Source organism: Melopsittacus undulatus, chromosome 1, assembly GCF_012275295.1.
Source record: "Melopsittacus undulatus isolate bMelUnd1 chromosome 1, bMelUnd1.mat.Z, whole genome shotgun sequence".
Classification (NCBI taxonomy): domain Eukaryota; kingdom Metazoa; phylum Chordata; class Aves; order Psittaciformes; family Psittaculidae; genus Melopsittacus; species Melopsittacus undulatus.
The window spans coordinates 121,084,652-121,106,843 of record NC_047527.1 but is presented as its reverse complement, the minus strand read 5'-3'; the positions used below and the strand labels follow the sequence as shown (position 1 = coordinate 121,106,843).

General features: G+C 44.9%; 1 protein-coding gene across 1 annotated transcript; it reads right to left on the bottom strand.

Moving 5' to 3' along the window:
• Nucleotides 1-9,429: 9,429 nt before the first annotated feature.
• On the bottom strand, nt 9,430-12,710 carry FZD1 (frizzled class receptor 1). Its single transcript, XM_005153061.3, has one exon. It carries the CDS (start codon nt 12,459-12,461, stop codon nt 10,677-10,679), a length of 1,785 nt encoding a protein of 594 aa, XP_005153118.3. The 5' UTR covers nt 12,462-12,710; the 3' UTR covers nt 9,430-10,676.
• Nucleotides 12,711-22,192: the final 9,482 nt, after the last annotated feature.

The window sequence follows — 22,192 nt, the reverse complement described above, 5'->3', positions numbered from 1 at the left end:
AGAAGCAAGCTAGTTCATGTTTACTCCCTTGGGACAGCACAGTGCATCCCCCAGAGTGGATTACTTCATAGGTTTGAAACCAGATAAGTGAGCTTCAGAGAACAGGAAATGGGGATACCAGACCCATTAAACTGAAGTCTAAAGGTCTGAGTTTGGAAGACAATAGGAGTAACTATCGAAGTTTGTCACCAGTGGGTGCCAGGTAGCAGCAGATTATGATCTTGCATGGTTTCCACATGCAGGCAGAGATCAGCATCTAAGCCAAAGAAAGTGCTTGTGGTTATGGTCTGGAGATGGAGGAAAGGAGACAATAGAGGAAAGGACTCCCTCTGGGCCTCCACAGGCAGGCACAGCTCTTCTGGAACCAGGGGCAGTGCACACCATGGTGGGGAGCACATTCAGTGTGGTGTGCTCTTCCAGCACAAAGAGGGTTCTTCTTAGAACATATATAGAATGGCTGAGTGACAAGCTTAATGCTCCCTTCACCATAGAAACCAGTGTATTTGTAGAGTCACAAGCCTCCTCTATAAAACAATAAGACTAATAATGCAAAAAAAAAAGGAAGCATTCATTCTGCTATTCAATATGACAACCTAGAAGAAACAGAAAAACTAATAAAGTACTGGATGGTTGTTCCATCCCATCCCTCCTCCATACATGCCTCCTTCTTTTCAAAAGCTATGCACAGGGAAAACAAAGCAGGAAAAGGGTTACCTTCCCTGGGGCTTTTTGCAGTGACCACTGTAGGCACTGCTGCTCACATGGATACATTGCCAGTGGATGAACTCAAGGTCTCAGCTCCAGTTCTTTGCGAATAGTTGTGAAAAGTGCAAAGAAATACCACAGACCATGCCAGGCTCCTGTCATGGGGACAATAGACTTGAGGGTACTCAGCTTCAAATACAACCAACCCCTTGATGATCTCAGCTCTTACTGGTTTCCACTGTCAATTTGCAGTTAAGAACTCCAAACAGAGGCCTTATACAACACTGCTCAACAGACAGCAGACTTATTTTGACTGTTTCCAAGTCTTATTCTTGTTTTGCTGTTGTTTGGAATATAAATCTTTTCAAAAAAGAGAAAGAAAAAGGGGAAAAGATAGAGGAGCTGTGTGTGCTTCACTGCAAATGCTGTTGATGTAATTCTCTTTGAAGTGAGCAGCAAAACTCCTTTGGAGGTTAATGAGAACAGGATCAGGCCCTCCATACTGAACTTGCCCTGAGAACAGATAAGATCTTGAATCGTTCAGAGCCAAGCATGTTATTTGTGCAACATGGGCAGGCTGAGTCAATCTCTGAATATTTTTAATGGGTGTCAACGTGAAGTGTTAATTCCACAGGTTATGTTGTTTTGCAGTTTGCCTGTGCCTGCTCTTCAGGCTGCCTTCACCAATGGTACACATCCTCTCACTGGCTGCAAAGAAAAAGCTATTTCCAGAACTGCTGCAAGAAAAAACACTTCTGAGAAAATATAAAATGGGACTTTTACAAAGAATTGGAAAAATAAATGATTGTAGAAATACCTGCTAGACATTCAGAATGTTGGCATTCACAGAAGTAGTCTCGTTTCAAATAAAAATTACAACTTTTTTTTTGTTTTTAAAAGGGACCCTAAAATCAAAACAAGTATTGATCATTTTTGAGAAACTAAACTTGATCTCTTCTTTTTCTTTTGACAAAACAGAGGAGTGAGATACTCAAGTCACAGATGCTCAGACAAAGTCTGCCCCTGGATAGTACCAACATACTCTCAATAAACAAGATCAGAAAAACAATGAGAATATTTTGAAGCCTGATGGAATGAACTCAGCACTATGAGCAGCTTCTGAATGAGAAATCTTTATTTTTTACTTTCTCTTTTTCTGTTCATAGGATCTCCTTGCACTTCCTAATGCATCTTGAAGCCAAGATGAAATTACAGCCCTCCTGAGGCCAACGGGAGGCTTTGCCTTCAGCAGAACTGGAATTTTACTCTAACTGTAAAGATGTCTTGAGAAACACTGGGCCCAAATGCCTGCCTCTGTGGAAAAAGTCAGCTGGAAACATAGCAAAGCCTACCACACAATTTCCTATTCTTTCTCCCCTGAGGGGAGATTTTTAATCTTGGAGTAGAAAACAGGATCCAGGGAAACCTGGCAGAAACCCTGTGGTTGCCATTTAGAGAGAGCTGGTTCTGGTTGGCCTCCTCACCTTGCCCTGCACCCCAGCCCACCACCACACACAGCCCCAGTTTTACAGCCCACTCTGCTTGACCCTCTTCTGTGAAGCAACGAAGAGGGCATTCTCTTGTGACTCAGAAACACTCAGACCAAAAGCTGTTTCCCTACCTCCATCTTGTGTGGCCCTGGTACCTGTGCTGGAGAACCTCTCCATGGTTTCTGCACATCCTGGGAAGTCATCCCCTTCCTGCATCTGAGTTACAGTGGCCTTCAGCTATCCTTGGTAGGAGGGACACCAATCCTGCATGGCCACAGTTCCCAGCTCATCATCTCAAATCTGACCCATACAGACAATCATCTCCTACTGCCTTTCCCTCAGCAGTCCCACCTCCTGCTCGTGCCTCTCTGACCTCTCCTTGCCTGCATATGACAGCCCCCTGCCTTACCAAACCCCCATTTCCATCTCTCTCCCCTCATGTCCTCAGCACAATGTCAAGGGTGCCAGGTCCAGCAGTGTTCATCACAGTGGTCGCCCTCTGTTGCCACATACGGGCATAGGGCTTGTACTACTCCACTCAGATCTGCAAATCTTTGCCTTTGTGCCAGGAAGGAGGCTGTGCTCAGACACCACGTTAAAGCCATCCCAGTTGCAGCTCCTAACTGGAACCAGTCAGAACTCATTTTTTTCTTGCCTTTGTAGCTAAGCACCATTTGCTTCTTTTCATTTTATTGACAGTGAAGTGCCCAATCCTACAAAATGCTGACCCCTTGTGCAGGTTGCAAAATTTCTTTCACTTCCCTCAGAATTAGAAATTGTTTAATTAAGCAGTAAATAAATAAAACTGCTTGCTGTCTTTTAACAGAGTTCTTCATGCTAAGAAGTGACTAATTCTCCTCTCTATTCACAAAACAATAAAGTGAAGCTTTCACCATAATAGACAAAGAAGTACTGAAAAGTTAACAAGCACCATAGCAAAATCTGACTTTGTGGTGATGTGTTTATCCTGCTATTCGTTTTTTATTTATATATTTTCAGAAGCCCACCTTGAGGTCTTGTGTTGGCTTTTTTTTTTTTTTTGATAATTTTATTTCTTCTTTAGGTGCATTAGATTTAGATGCATATTAGTAGGCTATAAATAAAACAGTCATTTTTGCTGAAGGCAGTCATGAAGGTGTGATTGCAGCCTTTTCTTCCCAGTAGAAGATCCTTATTTGCTCACCTTATATTCTCAGTATTATCCTTTGGGATAGTATATGTGCTTGTATTTAACAGTAAAACATCATGATTAATGAAGCTGTCAAACACGTTGAGAGTCACTTCCCCATTAGGACAGCAATGATTTTGTGATGAACATGATAAATACGGCACGGCAGTACTCAAGAATAAAATGGGATGTGAATGAGTTACATTCTGGCAATGGCTGGAGCAAGGCAACTTCCAAAGGAGTTACCCAGAATGCAAGGGGAAGCAAGCAGCAGAGCAGGAGCCACAGAAGGTCAGCCAGGGATGCTGTAATGGCACATACAGCCCATAACTTCCTCCACCAAAGGCAGGGATTAAGAGCAGCCAGGATAGCCTCCACCCTAGGTAGGTGGGGGAAAATCAAAAGAGCCAGCACATCGCTTGGGCAGCCAGGAAAATGAGCCAATCCAGCATAGCCCCAGCAGTGCTGCTGCCAGGAGGACATTCACAGAGTTCCCAGAGAAATGAGAGCACTACTTCTGAGCGAGGGTGACAGTCCAGTGGCAAATGCAGCAGCAACCATTGAACTGGTAGTGGGCAAGCTGCTGAGGGGAGGTACCAGGCTCTTGTCTTGCTCAAACAGACTGCACACTCCTGTGGCTAGTAGTCCTGTCCTTAACTTGTGAAGTACTCTGAGTGTGGCAGGGGAGGTCAAATAAGTTACAGGTAACAAAGCAATAGTAGTTAACCTAAACAAGACAAGATGACAAGTCATACAGCATCAGTGAGTCATACTGTTAGTCTCATTTAAATACAGCAACAAGACTAGCACTGAATCACAGGATGTAAAACAGTTAGAAAAGATCTGAATTACACAAACAAGTATGCAACAAAACAGCATCAAGACATCCCACCTGAAACAGGCCACTTTCATTTTTCTTGTCATCTTTATCATCAAATTGCCACATGATAGATTACTTTTAAATTTTTGCTGTAGTAAGTAATTAATATTAGCCAAGTTATACTAGAATGACACAAAAAAAAGGCACACAAAAAATATTGTTCTCCCTATTGTTCTACCCAAAGGGATCCTGGTGATACCATAAGGTAGACAAGTTCTATCTACTGTGCTGCACTATCAACATATGGTAGCCTTATATTTTAGCCTAGGGTAACACCTTATTAAACATTGCATACAAGGTTTAATTAAACAATGCAACTATCAAAACAAAACAAAAAACTACCAGCTAATTGCAAATAAAAGCCTGTCTCTTCAGTATTTCTGATGAACTTATTTCCAAGATGGTCCACCAAAAAATACTTCACATGGTGGCTGACACAAGTCTCCCAATGCAGCGTGTTTACACCCGCTTAATGGTTATTTTGAAGTTTCCATCTTAGTGCAGTTCAATCATGTCCAATACTTTTACACACTGCAACAAAACCTTGGGATACTGGGAAGAGGCAAGGCTTGTGGGGGTCTCCGCCCAGCAGCATTTAATGCGAGGTCCTTGGCTGAATGTGGGTCTTCATTAAGTGTTGTCTGAGTAAAAGACTAAAGTTTATTTGTTCAACCTCAAGATAAGCAACTGAATGCTGTTGATTTGAATGCAAACAAGGGCAAGACCTCATGCCTGAAAGACTCTCTGATGTGGTTACACTGGAAGTTTAGACTAAACATAAGCTGAGATCTGAAACACAGTTGCCATGAGTTACAAAATCAACATGTTTTCTTAAAGTATTTTTTTCAAAAGAATTGTCTACAACTGAACTATCAAAGTGGTATTGCTTTTATCTGGAAAATGCTGCACTTGCAATTATATATTACTTATTAAGGCCTATTTTGCTAATTCACTGGAATTTCTCCCATATGACAGAAATGATACTTGCTTGTCCATTTAGTGACCTCAAATGGCTAAGTAAAGGTGTAGAGTACATTTCAGTTGTCAAGTAAATACAATTATGCCTTTCTTTTTTCCTTACATGGCTTAGTGTTACCTAGTCTGGTTTAACACTGTCACTGAGTTATTCTCAAATGAATATGGGGCTCATAATGCTTGCAGTGTGTCCAGGACTCAACTCTAGCATGTTTACTTTGTCCTTAAGCAGCTATTTTATGTCTTAAAATGCTCAGAGACTTCTAAAAACTAAACTGTGAAAAGCAAAACCTCAGCATTAAGTCATCAAGCCTTGCTTCCTAAAGCTCCTAACCCATTTTTAAAACTATGGTCCTACTTTTTCAGAGCTGATCAGGAGCTTCAGAACAAAGCATTTCTTGGGTGACACTTCTGTAAACACAGAGGCAGCAAGGAGTTCAGTCAAAACAAGAAAAACAAAGTTCCCTTTCTCCATATGAGCATGAATCATTGCCTAAGCCTTCCAGCTCAACTGATGAACAGAAAGATTTGCAAATATGAGAAACTCCTGCAGCTATGGGCCCAAGAGCAACCCTCACTTTTAATGGGACTAAACAGCTGAAAGACTCATATTTTTTAATCAACATTTTAATTCAGAATCTATACAACCCATTCACTCTAAGTTAGCATAACATGCAGAGCTATGATGCTCTTGGTTCAACAAGTGCAAGTAACTAAGAGAAATCTGAGAGAATCAAAAAGGGGGGAACTGATACTCAGAACTGATTTTGCGCAGTATTGCCTCACAGTTCTGACCTGCTATCATTGGGAACATCAAACATTATGCAATTCCAGTGTTTGAGCACTAGAGGGTCAATTCGTGATGAAAACACAGTATCTCAGTTTCCTTATTTTTATAGGTAAACATTTAACCTCTTACCACCTCTTCAGCTGTCATGAGTTTTGCTAGCTAGCCTTCTGAGGTCATGTAGCACTGGGATGGAGGAGTTAAGTCACACAAATGCAAGAGTACCCTCAATAGTTTTAAGCTATGTGTGCCACACCAAACCCCTGATTACTTTCTCTGGTCAGCTGCAGGCTGAACACCTTTACATAAGGTTCTCCCTGTTGGTCTAGTTGTCTCTTGTAAATGGGAGCGGCAAAGGACTGATGAGGTATTAGCCCACAGCCCACTTTGAAAAATACTCATCCTATACACATACAGCAGCCTCTTCTTTTGTCTAATTATCATTCCTTTGAATGATAAAAAAAATAAAAATGCAAATACTGTCCATTTAAATGAAAGGGATCTTCAGCACCATCTGTAATTGTACCCCTGCCCAACAAGCAGCACTGGGATGGCAGCAGAAGGCTGGGCATCATCCACAGGGCAGAATTCAGGCTCGTTAGATTGCAGATTTGCCACTCAAGTAAAAAAAAAACCAACACTTCTACAAGTATATGCATATATCAGAACTCTGGGGCATTACTATATAAACAAACCAGAAATCCTTTTTCCTTACCAATAGGATTTGTTATGGAAATGGCGTATCATTTCATTCCAATACCACAAATTTGCCACTACATTAAAGAGCATTACTGCTACTGAAGGATGAACAGTAAATCAACATCCCCAGCTCTCCAGGATACAGCCTTCTTCAGGGGAATGGTGACTCTGAGTGCTCCTTCATTTCAGGCTATAAATATATCCCATGAGAGAAAGCAAAGCTGTTGATTAAGGAATGCCTTAACAAGTACTTCCAGCCCAACAAACTTTGCTATACCACAGTTTCATTCCTACATTATCCTTCTTTTTAGGGACAAGGGAACTGGGCAATGCTGCTTCTTTATATACCAGTGCTACCTTCTCTGGTAAACATGGCACAACAGTTCCACAGACTGCGTTGTAAAAAATCCTATGTAAATTCCCTGGAGCGATGAATAGATTTGTTTTCAACAGTGAGTGAAACACTAGTGATGACTGTAATGTACCCATGCAAAAGATACCTTTGTATCATATTGAGTCTCATGTACCATTATGTGTTGAGAAATATAAGTATAAAAAAGTAGATAGCACCACAGCATTCAGCAATGACTGTGACCTTTGCAAATTACTGGCCTGTGAAAGTTCACAAAAATTAGCAAACAAAAAAGCAGGCTGTTGTTCTTTGAAATGATTTTTAAATTAAGCTATTGTGCTCTCTAGTGTATTTATGAAAATAAGCAAGATTGAACATGGAGCTTCAGCTCTCTGCCATCTATGAAAAAAAAAATGCCAAAGAACTGAAGGGGATCCGTATCTGCTGCAAATCATGAACTGCAAATACTAACATCTTACTTCATGCAGAAATGACAATTCCATTATTCCTCTTTGAAATTTGTTTTTTAAAATTTGGTCCTCTCATCCCTACCATAATAAATATAAAATCTCTTATTACAAATAAATGTGCTCTCCTGTGCATATATAAATCACATACATTCAGCTGCAAGGAAACAGATCAGTCAAAACAACTCAAACATAATTATGCACTGGCCAAAAAGAATTCCCCTGCAACTGAAATTGAATGGCTGGTACTTCAGGTCATTAGCTGAGTGTTGACCAGTACAATTTTAAATGCTAAAATATCCCCCCCAAAAAAGGGAGGAGGTATAGAAAGAACTGAGAAAAATGTGCCAAATATCTGAGATAGCAGGAACTATGTTTATGCAAAACAAATTAAAAAATAACGAAAAACAACCCCAGTCCTCACCTCATTAATTTTGTTGAGCTTCCCTCATTTCTCTGTGGTTGTTTATGCATCACGATTTGAAAAAAGTAAACCAGCCAAAAACATTTACATCTCCCTCTAGATCTAGACTGAAACACTGTATTAGCCTGTTAACACTAGAAAACAGAAATCAAGCCTCATAATTAGCCAGTCTTTCCCAACAAAGCCATGCTTGCAGAATGGCACTTGAAACAACGAATCAGGGGGAGGAAAAATAAAAAGGAGAAAAAAAAAGGACATGTTGTGCTGAAGCTTTAAGAATGGATGTACTTCCCATAAAGCTGAAATGCTTCCATGAACATGCCATTTAACTCTGGATTAACCAAAAATTCCAAATTCAGAGAAACCATTTTACTCATTAAAATACTCTGACAATATTACAACATAGTCTAAGTGTCATTTTGAGCAGCAAGTAAATCCTTTTTTTATTTCATTTTAACATGAACGGGAGAAGAAAGGCTAAGTTGGGAGAACCCTTTTCTTTAACAAAAAGATAAAAAAAAAGAAAAAGAACTGGTGAGCTTCTTTCTTCTGCCATATAGCAGATCTCTTCTTGGATTTCACACCACCAACCATACCCTGTCAAGAGATCTTGAACAGTTTACATTACTTCTTTTGAAGGATTAATCTAGACCGGCCCAGAGATAAAAACCCAAATGCACAATGAATTCCTACACTGAATTCCAGCTTGTTACTGTGAACTCAACATAAGAAAAAAGGAATCCCACACATCCTGTAATATATACACTGCTTTCACAGAGCAAGTGAGTTAGTCAGAGGAATACGTAAAGTGACAAGATAGTTTTTTACAAAACCTCAATTTATTTCAGAGAAATTAAAAATATGGTATTTAATATATATAAATTTCTATTCCTCTATAAATATAAATGATCTTGTGATAATGAACAGAAATAAATGCATACCAAATTCAAATAATTTTGCATTTCAGGGTATGGTAGCCATAGATAATGTTTATGAACCTAAATACAGGCATTTGTAATATAAAAAAAGTTTAAAACAATACAATCAGGAAAGAAGCGTTCTGCTGTTTTTCATACAGAGGACTAAATACTCAAATGCATCTGTCGAAAGTTACAATTTCATTTTTAACCTTTTTTTCCTTTGTATCAAGAAGCACAATCCCACACACCCAAGAGCATACAGGGCAGTAGATATACTGCACACACAGTATCTTATCTTTCCAGTATGCACTATTACTGTACCAGAAAAGTGGCGGGAGGGAAGACAGCAGAGGCTCTTTAAGGTCTCACATCCCACCAGCATGCTTAAAACATTCTGCTTTGCTGTTTTCCCTTTGTTTTTACTACTGGCGAAAATCATCACACCCTCATAGCGTGTAATGAATTAAATGCCAATGAATTAAAATTCAGGGGAATGGCAATGGCTCCAATGTTTTCCAAATGAAGGGCCAGCGTATGGATATAATTAAATGCGGGGGCGGGAGGGGGGAGGGGGGGGAATAAGGGGGGGAAGGGAGGAAGAGAATAATCTGAACGGTGCATTTTATTCCGTCGAAGCTCTTTTTTCACCCAGCCCATATTTCCTGATCCTAAGTCCGGCCAACAGCAGCCCGGTGGGGACGGGAGGCGTTGGGAGCGCCCGCAGGGAGTCAGGGCGAGCACCGGCCGCGGCCCAGCTCCGCCAGCCCCACTGCGGCCTTGCGACCGAAAAGTGGGCTTAGAAATACAAAAACCAACACAAAACACCACAGGAAGTGGAAAGTTCGGTACATCCATGTCCCCATCCACCTCCTAAGCCATCAGGCATGCTACAGGTGCAGACGGTGTTAAGGCTCAACTCTTAACGACAGAACAGGCCAACTCTTCTCAAACTACGTGGTGCGTTTACATACATCTCACCAAATTGCTAGAAGGCAACTGGCAGGCAATGCCCCTCGCCCCGGGCACTGCGGGCACACCTCCGGGCACGGCTGCTATCTCCTCTCCCTCCCAAAGCTCCTGCCCGGGTCTGCGGGGCTCGGCCCCGCCGCGGCCAGCCGGAGAGGCGAAGGGAAGCACCGTCCCCGCGCCGGCTCCGCCGTGCGAGGGCAGGCGGGGTCCGTCCCGCCCGACACAGGGCCGGGAGGGAAGCGGCGGTCCCTCAGCACCACCTCCGCCGCCACATAGCTCGGGCAGGCCGGGCCCGCGGCCTGGACCCAGTCCGCGGCAGGCGGCGCCCCCGACTGCGGTTTCGGGCCAGTCCCTGCTGCCGCTCATGCAACTCCGAGCAAAGCCATTACAAAACCTGCCGGTGTGGGGGAACAAAAAAGGGGTGTTTTGGTTTCTCTTACCGGCAGTTCTTCTCATCCTGGGTAATGAAATAAAAACCTAACGCCTTCTTTTAAATAACAAAAGGGGGGAGGAGACGGGGGCGAGGGAGCAAAATCCGCAGACAGGTTAAAAGTGTCCTAAATAATTAAAAAACCGGCGAGATTTTTGTAATTTAAATACAAATATACTTACAAAATCTTACAGAGGCTATTTACATCCCTCTCCCCCAACCTGACAGTGCGTTTGCTTCCTATAGGAGACCGCCTGAGCAGAGCAGGGAGGGCAAAGCCCAGCAGCCCCAGACATGGGGCCGTCCCCAAAGTTTGCCCAGGCTGGCTAAGAAGCCACTTCCCAGGGCAGAGCCCCCGTCCTCCAGCCGGCTTCCCGCCTGCCATCCCCCCATCACGGCAGGCAATGGTCTCAGACGGTGGTCTCGCCCTGCTTGCTGTTGGTGAGCCTGGTGTAAAACTTCCTCCAGGAGTTCAGGGTTTTCCCGGACCAGATCCAGAAGCCCGAGGTGATGCCCACGATTAAGGTCATGAGATACTTGATCATAAAGACAGTGAAGTCGGGGCTCATGGGCGGATGGTGGCTGCCGTGGTTGTTGGGGCAGGGGATGGCATAGCTCTTGCAGCTCTGCGTGACCCAGCTCCTCTCCCACTGTTCCCTAAAAGCTTGCTCGTAAAAATAGCAGGCAATGACAATGGTGGCCGGCACCGTGTAAAGGACACTGAAGATGCCTATCCTCACCATGAGCTTCTCCAGCTTCTCTGTCTTGGTGCCGTCATGCTTCATGATGGTCCGGATCCTGAAGAGGGACACGAAGCCAGCCAGCAGGAAGGAGGTGCCGATGAACAGGTAGACGAACAAGGGGGCCAGTACGAAGCCCCGTAGGGCATCCACATTGTTGATGCCCACAAAGCAGACACCACTGAGGACATCCCCGTCCACCTGCCCTAGGGCCAGGATGGTGATGGTCTTGATGGCTGGCACAGCCCAGGCAGCCAGGTGGAAGTACTGGGAGTTGGCCTCAATGGCCTCATGGCCCCACTTCATGCCGGCAGCCAGGAACCAGGTGAGCGAGAGGATGACCCACCAGATGGAGCTGGCCATGCCGAAGAAGTAGAGCATCATGAAGAGGATGGTGCAGCCCTCCCGCTTCGTGCCCTGTGCCACAGTTCGGGAGCCGTCCTCGGCAAAGCGCTCGTTGCAGACCACCTTCTCCTCCAGAAGGAAGCCGGCAATGTAGGCCACTGCCACTGCCGTGTAGCAGCCCGAGAGGAAGATGATGGGCCGCTCAGGGTAGCTGAACCGCTTCATGTCCACCAGGTAGGTGAGGACGGTGAAGAGCGTGGAGGCACAGCAGAGCACAGACCAGATGCCGATCCAGGTGCGGGAGAAGCGCAGCTCCTCTGGCCCGAAGTACATGAGGCCGTAGAGCCGGCCGGGCTCGCAGGGCGCCCCGCAGTCCTTCTCCCCCAGGAAGCGGTAGTTCAGGTAGGAGGGCACTTTCAGCGCCCGCGGGCAGGAGAAGCGCCCGCGGGGCTCGCCGGGCCCCGCACCCCCGGTGCCGCCGCCGGTGCCCCCGCGGTGGGGGTTGCTGGTCCAGCTCTCGGGGCGCAGGGCGGGCGTGGGGGTGCCGCGCTCGGAGGCGTTCTGCCCCACGCAGAGTTCGCCTGCCCCGTGCACCGGGAACTTCTCGCACCGCAGCGTATCGGGCCACTGGAAGCCGAACTTGTTCATGAGGGCCTCGCAGCCCTGGCGGGCCCGCTCGCAGAGGGAGCGGCAGGGCGGCAGGGCCTGCTCCAGCACGGTGCACACCGGAGCGTACATGGAGCAGAGGAAGAACTTGAGCTCGGCCGAGCACTGCACCTTCACCAGCGGGTAGAACTGGTGCACCTCCAGTCCCGCGTCCTCCTGGTTGGTGTGGCCCAGCAGGTTGGGCATGATGGTCTGGTTGTAAGCGATGTCTGTGCAGAGCGGGATGGAGATTGGCTGGCAGTAGCCGTGGTCCGGGATGGAGATGCCCCGCTCACCGTTGTCCTGCGGCGCCGGCGGCTGGCCCCCGGCCGGCAGCGCCGCCGCCCACAGCACCAGCAGCACCGGCAGGGGCGGCGGCAGCCGCGGGCACCGACCACCGCCCGCCCGCCGCCCTCCGCCAACTGCCCCGCCGCCGCTCGCCGCCGGCCCGCGCCGCTCGGCCATGCTCAGTCGGTGCCGCCTGCCCGGTCGGGCTCCCGCCGTCCCACCACCGCTGCCGCTGCTGCTAATCCCGGCCCGAACTTGCGACTCATGAAGGGAGCGGCGGGCAGAGACGGGACAGCCCCGGCAGCCACTCGCGCGGCTGTGGCGCGCAGCTCTGCCCGCTTCGGCGGCAGCGCCCGCCGCGCCTCCGACTACCCCCGCCGCCTCCGACTACCGCCACCGCCGCCTCCGCCGCCGCCGCCGCCTGACCATTTGTGCCGGCCCCTCGAGCCCGCGCCCCTCGCTTCGCCGCGCCGCGCCGCGCTCCCTCCGACCGGTTTCCAGGCGCCCCGCAGTCTGCCTTTCACCGGGAGGGAGGAGCCTTGAAACCGACGCCGAACTTTCCTGCGTAAGGGACCGTCTCCCAACGCCTCACCCGGGGGCGGGCGCAGGCGGGCGCGGGGCTGCCCCGCACCGCGCACAAAGGCGGTGGCGGCTGAGGAAGGGGAGGGATGGGGGAAAGAGGGGCCCCGTGGCAGGGGGGCTGTGGTGGGGTGTCGGGGGGGGCCGTGCCTTTTCGGTCGGCACCGCGTCGGTCACGGCTGTCCCGGGGGGCGGGTTTGGGTTCCTCGGTGGTGACGATAGTTGAGGCCACTGAAGTGCGCGTCCCACCGGAGCTCAGGGGTCTGCCCCGGCGGAAGCGCAGGGGGGTTCGTTGCGGCCCCTTTCGCAGCCGGGAAGTGCTGCGGGTTGGGGAGGGCGATATTTGCCCCCTAGCGAAGGGCAGGGTTGGCGGGGAGGCGAAGTCGGGGAGGGGGGTGCAGTGGGCAGCCTGGAGCATCTTCGCGGAACCGAGGTGCAGAGGACAGGTTTACGGCAGTAACTTTGGGCGCGGGCATAAGCGCAGCGGTTTGAAGGCAGAGACCGCGATGGTACACTGACACACGCAACCGGTTCTGTGCGAGTGGCCCGAACTCGCCCCCAGAGATGCCTGAAGTACCTCGCTACTGAGTTACTGTGATATTTTGTGTGCGACTTTCTCCTGTCACATCTACAGCAGCAGCCTGAGACATTAAAATTGCCTCAACAGGGCTTTCAGATTCCCGTTCCTCCCTCTGCCCAGTGGGCAGCTGTTCCAGCTGAATTCAGATGAATGCTTCATGACTTGTTAATACCTCCCATGAGGTTCTTGAAACACTTGCTATATTCTGGGGAGGGGGTGAATGGACACACAGTGGCCACCAGCAGTGGTCATCTCTGCACGTCTAAAGCCCCACTGCTCACGCAGAGCAGAGGTCCTGGTGGAGCATTCCCAAAAACATTGCTTGGAAAAATGATGGAGGCTGAATGGGGGATTTACTGTACTTGGTGCAATTCAGTAAGGATAATAAACTGTGCTCCTGGAGAGCACGAGGAGGAGAATCCCACCACATTCTCCAAACGTGCAGTAACCAAGCCACTGGGACGTGCACCTGAATGTCCTCACATTTGTCTGAAACTTCTCTGGCCAGCTGTCTTTCTTCGCTGCAGCATCCTCCCACCCTTTCCATGTTATTCCCTAATGAGCTGCAAAAATCCATTAGGAGTACAACAAGCCCAGCAGTTCTTTCTGGCTGTCATAGGTGGCAAGGGTTAATAAAAGACATCCGTATTTCTTGGATAGCTACAGATAAAATTTGGACTTTGCTATTTAGGCCACTTTCTTCCTCCCAGCAGTGCTGTCCCACATTCAAACTAATTAATAGCAAGATCTATGCTGTGTAATGACAGCAGGAGCAGGATCATGTTTAGAAATGGTACAATCTTAAATGTGCCAATTGCTGATGTTCTCGTTTACTGAGGCTTATAGAACTCTGAAGAACTCTCTTCTCAGAGGACTGCAGTTCAAAATGATGTGCACAAATTATAATCTTTTTCCATCTTTTGCTGAAAAAAAGTGATTCTTTGCATATTGTATTTACAGTTTTAAGCTACAGATTTTCTTCTTCAGATCTACATCAGTAATTAAAATTACTAGCTCCTTTCTAGCACAAAACCTAATTTATATTCAGCCCTAAATTACAGTATTGTTTTCCTATTCATCCTAAAACAATTGAACACTGGATCTTTAGATAGGAACAAGTATTACACATGCTGTTTGTCACAGAAGATGAGAGTGAATTTCTAACTAGTCTTAGGAAACATCCATCGCTTTCTGCCTGTGGTCTTCAGATCTGGGGATCCATCACACAACCCAGGAAAGGTAATTAAAACACCTAAGTCCATCATCAGTTGGCTGAAATGGAGTCTTTGGGATCTGCATTTGAAGTATTTAGAAATACTTCCAAAACTGGGAAACACTGCAAAGTCACTGTTCTAAGCTGCTGTGTGCAAAAAGCCAGAAGATTGTTTCTAGGGGAAAGATCAGTGTATACAGGACAAGGTTTGCATATGTCGATAATAGCTTTTTTCAGACCAACTGGTATAGAAGGAAAAGTAGACAGCTTTCTGGGCTATTTCGTTTGTTCTGAAGCAGTAACTACTAAAGCTAAATGCAACTTGAGAATAACTGCTTAGAGTTTAGATAAGGATGTATATCAGTGAAACCAGCTCAGACAGAAAAAGTGGAAATGGGAGTGGGAATGGAGGGAGTGTTGTGGGGGAAAGAATGAGGACTGAGAGCTGGTCAGTTCAGGAAAGTTCCTAGGACTCACTGTTTTTAACTGTTTAATGATTTTTCACATAACAGAAGAAAATCCTTTGTGGAAAGAATCTTCCCAGAAGCACTTGTCCTACATTTCAAGCACCCCAATCCACAAAACTCATCATTAGAAGCATAATGCTCTGTGGTCCAAAACACCAGATCAGTTGAAACTGTGTCTGAGCAAGAAATGTGTTGATGCCCATCCACTACTACAGCAATGAACACCCCCCAACATCAAATCACCATCATCCTCCGGTCTTACTTTGCAGTTCCAGAACTGTAATGTACTTCACCCTGTGCATGCTGCCTTCCTGGTAGCTTTGCTGCTGAAAATGACCACACAACACCAGCATGAACTCCCAGAGACCCTGTTCACAGACCAAAACACTGTGCTGTTGGTAAGGGAGTGTTTCTTGTAAAACAGAACATTCTCACTCTTTCCTTTCAGACCTGATCCTTAAGGGAAACTACAGAACTTGTCCCACAAAGCAAGGATGGGAACTAGATATCCTAACTCCACCCAACACCCCAAACCTGGGACACAATAGAGATGCTGGTCTGATAGTACATTGTCATTTCCTTCTGCTTCCAACCCCACACACACTTATCTCTCTCCAGATCAACAGTCTGTAAGGTAACTGTCTCACCTTTTTGCCTAGCTAATAAATGCCCCCCTTTCCCCCATCCTTAACATTATTAACATCATTAATGTCCTCTCTGTTGTAAAGCTACAATCTTTTTCCTTTCCGAGGTGTCTTAATAAGTATATTAGTAAACATTAAGCAATCGCTCTTAGCTGAAAGCTGCCATTTCTAACCCAAATAAAAGTTTATATGACCAAAAGTTTGTCTCATTTTTCCATCTATATATCTTGGTCTAATAAAAAATACTACTTCCCAGGGTAACCTCAGTACTGAACATCATATCCACAAGAGGCTACCACTGCCTTGTTCTTTTAATGATTCCCTAGATATCTACTACAGGTGACTTGGAGAGAGAAAACTGGACTGGATGCCACCTTTGCTTGGGTCAGTACAACAGTAATCATGTTCTTACAGTGTGTTCTTTACAGACACTCTTCCTTGCCAGGGAAATACAATTTTGCATTCTAAAAGAAACCAAAATTTGAACATTAAAATAGTACCCTAAAAGGAATTTCAGTTCTACTTCAAAACTATGTGTACTTGATACAATAGCCACTCTGGCAGGTAGAAGAGTTTTCTCCTCATGTGTTATATCCCAGTAGCATCCTCACTCTGCTGCTGTCCTCAGGGTGCTGTTTTGTACTGATTTTACTTGTTACAGGAAATGGGGGACACAAATCTTCATCCAAAAAAGATCTGCAGCTATCTAAATCTTTAATTTTGGAAAGAAACAAAGCAGAAAGTAGTTACAGTATTTTCTTATTTTTCTCTAAGTGACTGGCAGAAATAGGTTAGAATGAATGCTTCCTTTCCACAACAGTTAGGGAAAACTTGTTTCTCTAGAAGGGCTCCTATACACTACAAACTATATTTGTAGCAGGGCTAGTGACCATCCAGATGAATAAAATCGAACACAGGTAATAACATAAATGTATGTTTGTTCCATCAAATTAAAGCAGAAGTTATGCTCAGATAATGAGCTTTTTAGTTGAGTCAAAATTTCATTACTGAAATGTCAAATAAGAATTTAAAAGTAAGATCATAATACAGTGGGACAAGTTTCTTATTTTGAGCATGAATCTTGGCTGATAGTTAATATTTCTGGGGGGCAGGGACGTTAGTTTTCTGTGGAAAGAAAGGATTTTTGGTAGCTCAGTAGAGGGAGGGATTCAAGTATGTAATCTGTGGTGGTCAGCAATGTATATACTAAATTCATTAAGTCTCTTGGAGTGAGCTAGAGGATTCCAGATGAGACAGTACAGGTCCACAGCTCATGTGGGCTGGCTCTCACTGCTGGCAGTACACATCACATCAAGTGATGCTTGTTGAAAAATCAGTACAAAGAGTGTAAATGCAGTGAAATGAAGAAGAGGTGATTACAGTGTTGTATACTTATATTTTAGGATTAAATGAGGTACCCCCTTATACTGCCATATTAAAGCTACCATATATTTCTGGTGATAAAATCCTTAATCCAGATAATATGCACTCATTAAACTGAATTGTTTGAACCTACAAGTTGACACACAGGTCTACAGACCAAAATTCTGGAAATAAGGTGTCTGGACAAGACTCCCAAGTAGCATTTACAGTTGCATAGTAATATATTTTTCACTTTGCAACATGCCAATGACACAGCCATCTGCCCCAGGGCCATGGGCCATAGCATCTCATGGATTTAGTCCTGCCATATGAAAAAAAACCTTAAAATTTAAAAGGCTATCCTGGACATTGACTGTTTCTTGGAACACCTAGAAAACTCTTGGAAGTATGCCTATGCTGGCAAAAATAATAAACACATGCAGTGACAGGCAAAGAAAATCAGTAGGAGCTGACCATGAACCCTAGGCAATGGTGCAGTCAGCAGCCAGAGTATTTTCTGCAGTGAAGGGTCTCAAGGCTGTACAACCAAGTGCTCAGAAAGTCATTGCAGAATCATAGAATCCTAGAATGGTTTGGGTTGGAAGAGAGCTTAAAGATCACTGGGGTCCAACTTCCCTGCCATGGGCAGGGACACCTCCCACTAGACCAGGCTGCTCAAAGCCCCATCCAACCTGTTCTTGAACTGCAAGGGATGGGGCAGCCACAGCTTCCCTGGGCAACCTGTTCCAGTGTCTCACGACCCTCGTAGTGAAGAATTGCTTCCTAATATCTAACCTAAATCTTCCCTCTTTCAGTTTAAAGCCCTTCCCCCTTATCCTGTCACTACATGCCCTTGTAAGTAGTCCCTCTCAAGATTTCCTGGAGGCCCCCTTTAGGCACTGGAAGCTGCTCTAAGGTCTCCCTGGAGCCTTTGCTTCTCCAGACTGAACAACACCAACTCCCTCAGCCTGTCTTCATAGGAGAGGTGTTCCAGCCCCTGACCATCTTAGTGGCTCTTCTCTGGACCTGCTGTAACAGATCCATATTGTTCTGATGCTGGTGCCCCAAAGCTGAGTGCAGTATTCCAGGCAGAATCATCTATGTGCAGAGGTAGTGGTTATTAACAGGCATTTGACAAGATATCAAGTAATTCTCTTGCCATTGGGTGGCCCAGGTCATCTTACCCTCAAATTTATCCCAGATGCCTTTATAAGTGCCTTTCATTAACTGGCTGTATTAATTTAGGTAGTCTAGTCAGTTTAGGTAAAAATTGTACTTTTATTTGTATTTTGGGGTTGTGGGAATAAGAAAAATAGAATGGAAATGTAGCTGTAGCCACTGAAGTCAGTGGTAATTTACTCCTGCTGTGTGATACCTATTGTAACACAAACTCCTACCACGTAGCATGGCCTAGGAATAAAGGGCAAGCTATGACTAACACTTATGTAAGTTAGCCCCCCAGTACAGTGATTTTATATGCTTTAAAGAGGCACAAGGAAAAATGGTATGTGCAAAGCAGACTACAAAGAGTCTCTTCCTTCCAATACCCACTACATTTTTGCCTTAATGCTGTTTATTCAAGATAGATTGAGTATGGGGAGATTTGATTTGGTTTTCTTTTCTATTCAGAAGAAATGTAGATGATCCCTTGCAAATTAAAGCCGTATGTTGCTTGCCTTCCCTGACATGTTCTGCACTGGGGTGAGAGGCACAGGGGCTGCAGCCTGGCTGCTGCTGCCAGAAGTTTTCCGGAGAACAAGAAAAAGTCACAACTCTTAAAAGGGCAATTGCAGATCACAGCTCATTTTGTTCAGAGAGAATGCGAACATTTTTACTCTCTTTTTATTTCCCTTTCTTGAGTGAGTTCTTCTACAGTTACATACAGGGCCTGAAAACACAGACTCTCTCTTGTTCTTCAAACACAGAGAGGCTGATTTAAGGGCCTAAGCCGGCAATCCTTACTCTCAGGAGTAGACCTGCTGATTTCAGGGATGCAAAGGAAGCAAGTAGAGGCTGTGATGCAAGGAGAAATTACATGATGAGCTCTTACTTCTGGTCTCACACTGTATTTGCTGTGCTTTAAGTACATTCCTTTGCAAGAAATTACTTCCCATTTCCACTGATGTAAATGAGATTCAGATCATATTTTCTGCATTAGTATTTCAAGATACACAAATTGAAAAGGTATGTGTATGAGGTGGGGGAATGGAGTGGAGGAAAGTTGTTTTTCTGTGCTCCATTAATATTACTGAGAGAGTGAGCGGGATGAGATCAGATCAGAGAAGGGAGTAATTCGCAGCCTGTAACTACCATTCTCCATGGAATGTGACTTTGTATGTGTTAAAGGACAATCTCAACTCTCACTTTACAAAAAATAAAAATCTTTTGGGCTTTTGCTTTACTTCAGAAAGATAGCTTTAAATATTTAACCAGTGTAAACAGAGGCAAACTGCCCAGCAAGACTTAGGAATGCACCACTAGGATCTGCTTGTAAGCACTTCTCCCCTAAATACATTCTTCTTCATATAGGAAGGGTCAGCTGTATTTTAAAGTAAATTCTTTTTGGAAACTTTGGGCTGGTTGCATGAAAGCAATTATCTTAAGGGTAGACAGGATGAGTGTTCTAGACCTTCCTTCAGTTCTGCAGCTGACTTTTCCAGTTAGCATTTCCCCTACACTCTGAGCCTGGCTGCACAGCGACTGCTCAACACTGCAGCACCTCTAGCAGTATTTCAGATCCCTCACATGGGCCCCAGATAAAACATCTAGAGCCTGATCTCAGTATTTCAGAAAAATTTCAAAGTCCACCATAGTGAATATTACCTAAAGGATGATGAACTTTCACTCCCTGTTGGCACAGATGGTCATTCTGTACTGTATAACACACAATCACAATGTGCAGCCCAACTGCAAAGTGTTCAAACCTCTCCTCCCCTGTTACCTCTGTCAGAACATTAAGCTGTTGCACATCTGGAATCTTTGCTTCTGGATTTCATGATGTCTTTGTTTTCCATAGTGACTAACAAGATTGTGTAATTTTTAGTGGATTTGGATTTATCTGTGGAAAGCCACAAATTTACCATCTGCAGGGATGGCTATTTTAATTCTGTGTACTTCCATATGGTATTGCTGACATTAAGAAAACTATTGCTGAGTTCCCAGCACTGGAGATCAGAAGGACAAGCCACGTCATCTCGGTGCCCAGGTCCTCTGTTCCCTTCAACCAGCCACATGCCAAATATGGAGTTTATCAAGGTTTTCTCACAAGGTTTCACACTGTACTGATCCAAGTAATGCCAGGGATGGCTGGTCTCAGCAGCCACAGCCGCATTACTACAGCATACTTCTGCAGCAACACCCTCAGCCTCAAGTCTGCTCAGCAAGAATCAGTAGATATGCAGGAGGCACAGCTAGCTGTCTAAACTAACATTCAGGAGATTCTTCTGTGCTTATGTCCTTCTGTTTTTTTCAGAGAAGAACACCTCTTTTCCCCACTTTGACTCTCAGTGGTAGCCAGACCATTGGAAGCAAGGTCTAGTCACATCCTTGGAAAGCAAGGGAAATTCCATCCATGTGTACTCTGCCAAGTTAGTGAGAGAAATGAGGGTTTCTTGTTTACTCTTCAGTTTTGAAAGGTCTCTAATTTATGAGAAAGAATATGCATCTAAAAATGAACACTGAATCGAAAGCAACAGAATGGAATGGGAAAGCAAAGTCTACTTTCTGGCTCTTATGTGTTATCAATTAATGTTGAAATAATTGTTAAAATTCAGGAAGCACTTTGCTGATGTGATTCTGTCAGGCATTGTCTGTTGCTCTGCCATTTCTAGCTAGAAATATGGTCAAAGTTAGTATTCCTGCAAAGCCATTGTTTTTTTAGATTTCTATTAATATAGTTCTTTACAATTGTATAGCTTCTTTAAATACATCATGACTTTCTAAAATTTGAGACTCTGATTTAAATATTTGCTTAAAAGTCTGCAACATAGCACAATGTGCTTACCCATATATCCTCCCAGTATGTATCTGACGGCAGTGAAGAGTTGGAGTCCTCCTTTTGGCAGAGAAAGGCTAGGAGCAGCTCATCCTAAACTTTGTCTACACCACTGCTCTCTGGGATATGCCAGGCAGCATTGTTTGAGCCATTAAAAAACTGTGACAGAACTGTGTTCCCACACAATGTGTTAAATAGCAGCATACTTAAAGATGCTTCAAATCATAGCAAGCGTACTTCCGAGCCAGCATAGCACTCACAGTGCCAAGGACAGAATATATGGTTTTACCATGTCTACTATGCTACTTCTCTTACTTTTTTTTCCCCACCTTTCTCTCAAAGAGCACAGCACTAAGGATGTGGGGCACAAAGGCTTGTCTTATTTGAGAAAAAAAGTGCCAATATTAAACTAACTCCCTGCAAAGACACTCATTTCAGTTTAGAAGTGCCTTTCATGGAATTAGCAAGTTGATTCCTTGCTGACATAAGCTTAATCAATACAAGGCACTCAGCTTGATATAAATTTATCTCCATGATGGGGTTGCACCGATTTCTCCAGGTCTTTGAAAAACCATTTAGTTAAATCAGTTGTTTCTTCAAATTGGCAAGTCCGTTCTCATTGAAGATTTGCAGTATAACAATGTGGCCACCAGAAAAATAAATCACTTCAATAAAACATTAAGAACTCCCTGCCTTTGTATGGTGCCACCCATTAGAGCTCTGAAAGCTGAAAATATCAATAAACTTAGAGCAGCTTCCCATCTGTGTTCTTAATCCCCATTTTCTAAATGCAGGAACTTAAATGTGGAGAAATGAAGTGTTGTTTCCAAGGTCAAAGAAAGAGTGTGTGGTAATGCTGGATAGAAAATGTAGAGATATGGTTACAGAAACAAACCAGTGACTTTGAATATTCCCGGTCCCAGCATCTTTCAGGGGCCTTATGTATAAAAATTGCGGGTACTGTGCTTTCTGGTAATCAGCCCTTTAAAATCAGGTTGCTACAGTTGGACAGATGTATCCCAGAATAACTGGTCTATAATATCTCATTTGAGCTTTGTAAATATAGGAC

Excerpts from the sequence above, each read along its gene's own strand:
- FZD1 (XM_005153061.3), bottom strand. The coding sequence starts at position 12,461 with ATGGCCGAGCGGCGCGGGCCGGCGGCGAGCGGCGGCGGGGCAGTTGGC.